This window comes from Daucus carota, chromosome 1 (genome assembly GCF_001625215.2).
Source record: "Daucus carota subsp. sativus chromosome 1, DH1 v3.0, whole genome shotgun sequence".
Lineage (NCBI taxonomy): Eukaryota > Viridiplantae > Streptophyta > Magnoliopsida > Apiales > Apiaceae > Daucus > Daucus carota.
The window spans coordinates 52,890,657-52,897,278 of NC_030381.2; the positions used below are offsets into that span (position 1 = coordinate 52,890,657).

At 36.6% G+C, this 6,622-nt stretch overlaps 2 protein-coding genes across 2 annotated transcripts; one reads left to right on the plus strand and one right to left on the minus strand.

Moving 5' to 3' along the window:
- The first annotated feature begins 328 nt into the window (after positions 1–328).
- On the plus strand, positions 329–2,563 carry LOC108224815 (exocyst complex component EXO70A1). Its single transcript, XM_017399549.2, has one exon. The coding sequence runs from the start codon at positions 475–477 to the stop codon at positions 2,398–2,400; it is 1,926 nt and encodes a 641-aa protein (XP_017255038.1). The 5' UTR covers positions 329–474; the 3' UTR covers positions 2,401–2,563.
- Positions 2,564–3,406: 843 nt separating this feature from the next.
- LOC108205362 (pathogen-associated molecular patterns-induced protein A70) lies at positions 3,407–5,770 on the minus strand. The gene is made up of 2 exons (XM_017375304.2): positions 4,519–5,770; positions 3,407–3,620 (listed from the first exon to the last, which is right to left on the minus strand). Exon 1 carries the CDS (start codon positions 5,611–5,613, stop codon positions 4,735–4,737), a length of 879 nt encoding a protein of 292 aa, XP_017230793.1. The 5' UTR covers positions 5,614–5,770; the 3' UTR covers positions 3,407–3,620; positions 4,519–4,734.
- Positions 5,771–6,622: the final 852 nt, after the last annotated feature.

Here is a 6,622-nt window from a genome sequence, read left to right on the forward strand (position 1 = left end):
CTAACTCCTACTTGGTCTCCCTCGCGACTTAATTCTGCATCTCCCCCTGGAGTTACAGATATTTATTGATCAATTATTAGAACTACCATACAAGAATGTCCAAATTCAACACTTGTGAAAAAAGACTAATATGTTCCCTCTTCACTGGTCCCCTGATGCTAACAAGTTTCAAACTTGAAGTTGACAAATACTAACTCAGGGATGCAAAGTCAATGGAATTGTGAAGTTGTGCAACTATAGTGATGGATGCACTAAGTGTACAAGTCAATGACTAGAATTTGCGAGTGCAATTTACTTCTAAAATTTTATAAGAGGAAGGAGTCCGGAAACTCAATAAGAAAACTAAAGGCAGCTTCCCGATGACTCCCACCCTTGTTAAGTTATCCAATAAAATTGTACTACAAGTCCATCTGAGCACTAATTTTACATCTTCATCGCCAATCCCTTAGGCAAGATCTTTGTTAAACAATAATAATGTCTACATTTGTTTTACCTCCTCTAATAAAACTGCGTTTCCCTACTGACACAATTGGTGAAGACTACTACAGAGAAGAAACAAGCGTTTCATCATCAGCAGAGATCACGGAAACTAACAGTTCTTTGTCATCTTGGACATGTCCAGGGGTTCTGACATCCACAGAAATTACTTCAACTGCTTATGCAGACACCAAAGTCCAGCAGCCACCATTAACTTCAGCAACCGCTTATGCCTTTCAGGACACTAAAATACCAGATTTGGGATCAGCTACAAAAATAATTAACTATGTAGATGGACGCAGCTCATTCAGTTCTTTAATGCAGCTACAAGAACTTATCTATGATGCGCGGAGCACGTTCACTGAGTACTTGTATGCAGTAGATGAGGTTCAGCAATCAACTAAGTCCGGTATGATCTCCAGTTATGAGACTCAAAGACGTGCAATGAAAACACTGCAGCTGGTTTTTAAAGGAATATTAACCTTCTCAATTAGTGGAACCAGATCTTATCTCAGGAGTTCCACAGTGTACTCAAGTAGTGTGACTAGCAGTTCTAGCTATGAGTTGCAGGGAAGCGGTTATACTGTGCAAGGTGAGCTGTCCTCAGAGCAGGTCTATCGTCTCCAAAATATAGCAGAGAGGCTGAATTCCACAGGATGTCTTGGGGACTGCATAGAGGCTTACAAGATTTCAAGGAAGTCAGCAGTGGATGCAAGGTTTCTGAGATTTGGCTTTGGGAAGTGGAGCATCGACGACTTACAGGGCTTGGACTCTGAAGAATTCACTGCAAATATTAGGTTATGGATACAAACAGCCAGGAAATTCTACAACAGTTTCTTTCCCGGGGAGAGGCAATATTATGAGCAGATCTTCGGAGGTGTAAGCTCTGTCACATATGACAACTGTTTCCTACCTATAGTCAAAGAGGTTGCAATTGAGTTGAACAATTTTGCAAATGCTGTAAGTTCCATTGCATCATTTCAGAAACTATTTGCTGTTTTGGATCTGTACAAGGCTCTGTCTGTTTTAATACCTGAGATTCGAAACATGTTCTCCACTAAATTATCTGCATATATATCTCAAGGGGCAATAAAGACTATTGAAAACCTTGCAACTCTAGTAAGGCAACTGTTTTCCAGCTTTGAGGATACTGTGCTCAACGAGAGATTGAACACTCTGACCCGAGATGGTTCAATCCATTCTTTGACTAAATACGCGATGAATTATGTTACTAGCATCTCACAGTATGAGGAACTTCTGAAAAGTATAATCTTATCTGGGCCAATTGAAAGTGTGGGATATCAGTTGGATGAGCAATCATTGGAGGATTCCGGTAAATCTCCATTGCAACTCCACCTGATTTGGATCATGATTAGCCTAAGAATTAATCTGGAAGGCAAATCAAGATGTCATGAACATTCATCACTGCGCTATGTATTCATCATGAACAACGTTAACTATGTAATCAAGACAATTATAGGGTCTCCGGAATTACTAGAGTTGATTGGGAAGGAGTATGTGTTGAAATTGAGCAAAGATGTCATACAGGCAACACACTTCTATTCTTCATCCATGTGGCCCAGGCTTTTATACTGTTTAAGGGATCCTAGACTAAGCAATAAGTTTACATTTTACGACAAGCTTTCAAAGGATTCCCTGAAGGATAGGTTCAAGGCTTTCAACACGACATTTGAAGAGGTCTGTCAGACTACATCTTTTGTGTTGGATATTCAGTTGCGCGATCAGCTTCATAAGTTCATACTTAGAAAGTTGCTTCCGGCTTATAAGTGCTTTCTAGAAAAATACGGGAGCCACACACTGAGCAAAAGGTACAAGGAGAAATATATCAAGTACTCCCCAGAGGACCTCGACTATGCTTTCAGAACACTGACTAATGACAATGGTTTTTCTGTTGAATGTTAAATCAGGATTCTGATATTATCTAGGCCGTTTCCTTAGTATCTGCACATAGCTTATCACCATCTATCCGCAACTCTGTAATTGTTTCTTATCTAGTAATTTAGTGCTCAGATGACCTTTGTATGCTGCATAATCTTTAAACCTTTACTTTGTTCTTTCTATGCAATACTTCTAGTTCATGGTGGCCAGCACAAGGAAGTGCTAAAAAAAATAAAATAATGAATAAATCAGCTCTTGAAGGTTATGAGATTGTGAGATTATCTGAGTTAGGGAAGAAATTACTTGGTTGTTATGGATGCATAATTACTTGCTTTAATAGTAACCATCAATATTTTCAGATCCTTTATAGACCGTCAGAAACTAAATCATCATATAACAAGACATTGAAGTCATCTTCTATACAAACTTTAGCTCAGGACTAACTACATGCTCTTTTTTTTCTATAAACTAAATACTCTTTTTTGGCGGTTGGTCCAGAACATACGAATGATATTAGTATACATCCGGCGGAAGAAAGCACCGGACGTATTCCTTCCGCTGAACGTATGCTACTAACATACGTATATCAGGATCCGTACCCCTCTTTTTTAATCCCAAGCAGACTAACAAAGTTTTAAAGTATTATATAACAAGTAGTTGTAAAATTCAAATCTTGTTTTCGGAAAAACTGACTGTCCACAATGGCACCGAAGAAAATGTGATGATCACCTAAGAATCGCTTGAATGGCAATAGACCACTGAATTCCAGTGCGGCGTTAACCACACTACACAGTACCCCCTCTGTAAGCAAGCATATGAGTTTACCAAATATCACCAACCCTGTAACAATTTATAGTGCTCTGGCCTTTCATCAGTTCACTAGTATAAGATTTAATATATATTTTATAAAATAATACATTAAAAATTTATATTTAAAATATATTCTAATTAAATTTCATTATTATATTTATATTAAATATACACAAAAACTACATGACACATTGAAAATGGATATGAGTTTGGGATTAGATATATGAATTCTAATGAATCAGATATGAATTTCGCCTTTAGGTTCACAAAACTTTCGAAACCGGAGTTTACAATTAAATACACGACTTATTTCCTAAATAAGTCGAATATGAATGTCACCTTCAAATATACAAAACACACGACTGACTAGTGACTGCTATAACTTAAACCAACCACACTGCTTTGCCGATCGAGAAAAAAGTCCGGGTCTTTCTCTACAAAATATGAAAGCAAGAAATGAAACCACCAAATCTGATATGACCATATAACAAAAGAAAATATAACAAACAAAAATAAAAAAGGAGAAATATTTGGTCCCTCTTTGTCTCACATTTATCTCAACACTGACCACTTCACATCCCAACCACTTCAAAACTGCAAATATACACACCACACTTACACTAGTTAATGTATACCATTCACAAGTGCCCCACTATTCCCTTATCACCATGACCCATCAAATTTTACTTGTTCAGCCCAACCAAAACCACCACTACAATAGTACAATTATCCATCCACCCAAAACTAGAAAACAACTAATAAAATCATTATATTTTCAAAAAAAATAATTTATAATACTACTTGTTTAGGCATATAACATCCCCACGTGCACCACCAACCAAGCAAACACCATATACAAACTTTGCATTTGTTCCCAACAAAATGCAAGATTGACTTAACTGCCCTTGCCAAGTAATATGGTTTCTCCCAATGTCATAAACCAAGTTTGTCTTCATCAATCACTAACAATCTCCATTAGCCACCGCAATTACCATTATGACCTTCATGATTTAGTAAAGAAAGAGGGTATTTAAGGGTATATTTGGAAAAACAGATCAAAGTCACATCAATTTAATTCCTAACTAACAATAAACAATGGAGTATAATATAAGTTGTAACCAACACCTATCTACCATAGTTATCATATTGCCCCTCCATGCTTAAAAAGATGAAATATGAATTAAAACGAAACCCCTGCTCACCCAAATTACCATTATACCCCCTTATGCCAACCAATTGCATAACAATTAACAAGAGAAGGATAAAGGGTATGCTTGAACAAACAAAAAATATATTATCAATTTATCATATTCCATAAGAAAAAAAACTTACCCTCCTCCATTAATCTTTCATTACACTTTGCATAATCAAAAGGACGAAAATGCCCTTTAATGATTGTTTTCCACTTTTCAACAACAGCCCACCAAGAACCAGATCTAAACATCTCATCCAATGTTTTACGAAAGAACCACTATACTTTCCCCACTTTCCAGAACAACCCCCCAACTTACAAAAGTTTCATAAACCGCCCCAAACTTCCCATTTCTTTCAGTTAGCACCTCTGTTTATCACTTCTTTGTACCTCATTATCGAATCAATCCTCTGTAACTTCAGCTGCTGCTTGAATTTGTTGATGAAATCATCAGCTTTTGCATCGACTTCTTCGTCAACGGCCGTCACTTTAGCACCCCGTTCCCTCACAGTCACCGGCCGGCGAGCCTCCACAATGTCGTCCTCCTCGAAATGCGCAAAAGGGGACTTCATGCTCGCCGACTTCTTCATCTTCGCCGACAACTTCGCTGGAACCTCGCCGGAGGCCGGTTTTGTATCGGAAGTAGTTCTGCTAAAATGACTGTCGGTGAGCTTCTCAAAATGACTGTACACTTCATCTAAGCTCTGTGGGACCACATCTTCCACTTCCGTTGATTCCTCTTCATGGGGTTCTTGGATCTGAGATTCTGATTCATGGGGTTCTCTTAATGGGCCTGATTCTTGATGGGTTTGTTCAAAACTGAACTGGGCTTGGACTGCCATTGTTTCATGGTCATCAAACAAGTAATGTGTTTGTGTCTCTATAGCTGACTGCAGTTCTTGATTCAAATGTTGTTCAGTTGTGTCTGAATCTAATCCTTCAGTAAAACTCTTGAAATTGATAGATTTGATGCGTTGGAGCACCGATGGGGATTTTTGAAGCACAGGGGTATTTTGGTCATTCTGGTGGTTCTGAGTGTTGGATTCTTGTTTTTCTTGTTTGTGTTCTTGGTTTTCTTGGTTTTGTTGTTGTTGTTGAGGGGAGGTTGATAAGTTGGAGCTGAAGAGAATGGTGCCTATCATGACATTGAGAAGAACAAAGAGGACAGTTGGAGTGAACCAGCTGTTCATTGATGCCCAGATTGAAGAAGGGTTAGACACAGATTCTTCAAACATTGTGTGTGTGTGTGTGTGTGTGTGTGTGTGTGTTTTGTGGGGAGAGAAGGTGAGAAAGTGTGTGTTTTGTAGGGGGGAGAGAGAGGAGTGGGAGAGTGTGGTTGATGTTATAAGGTATAGTGGTGGAGTAAAGAGAAGGGGAATAGGGGAGGGGGATGATTGATGGTGATTCAATTCAACTTATTTTTAATTTTTATGGTCATGGATGTTTTATTTCGTATACTTAAATAAAAATATTTATGAGGGTGTTGGAACTTGGAAGTGCACAGTTTATTTCAAATGATGAATTTTAGATGATAAAATTTTTATTTTCATTTTATTTTTTGAATTTATATTATTTAAATATCTTGAATGTTAAATGAAATTTAAATTCGTTCGAATTCAGAATTTCAAATGAAATTTGAATTTTCATATAGATCGTAAAAATATTTGAAAAAAATGAAAGAATGTATAATAAGCATGACCCGTATGTGGGGATAATCCGTTATAATTTGTAACCGTTGTATTAAAAAATGACATTATAATTTATAACTATTGTATAGAAAAATACAGATGAACGTTTCTTATGATGATGGAAGTAAAGTAAGAGATTATTTTATTTATTATGGTCGATATAGATATATGTTTTATTACGATTGAAATTTGTAACGTAAAATATTATCTTTGTATTATATTAAGATGAATGTCCGTTTTTAGACGGTTGAAACATGAAAACGTTGAGATTCTTTCTAGTGATAAATTTTGATACAAAAATTTATAAATATATAATGTAAGGATTATCTTTTTATTATAATTTCTTACATGTTTTTGTGTGTATATTTTCTCTTGACTGAAGTATATGATGTAAAAGATTATCTTTGGATTGTGTAAGAATTATTGAGATATAAGGGTCATATTCCAGAGAGAATCCCTAAAGCCACTATCTTATTTCTCGTATTAATTAGGGTCCTGTAGCAGAATTTCAAATGTAAAAAAATATTAGTTAAGGTTCTGCGGCAGACCTTCAAAT

Bases quoted from the DNA above. Each gene is read 5' to 3' on its own strand.
- LOC108224815 (XM_017399549.2), top strand. From the start codon at position 475: ATGTCTACATTTGTTTTACCTCCTCTAATAAAACTGCGTTTCCCTACT.
- LOC108205362 (XM_017375304.2), bottom strand. From the start codon at position 5,613: ATGTTTGAAGAATCTGTGTCTAACCCTTCTTCAATCTGGGCATCAATG.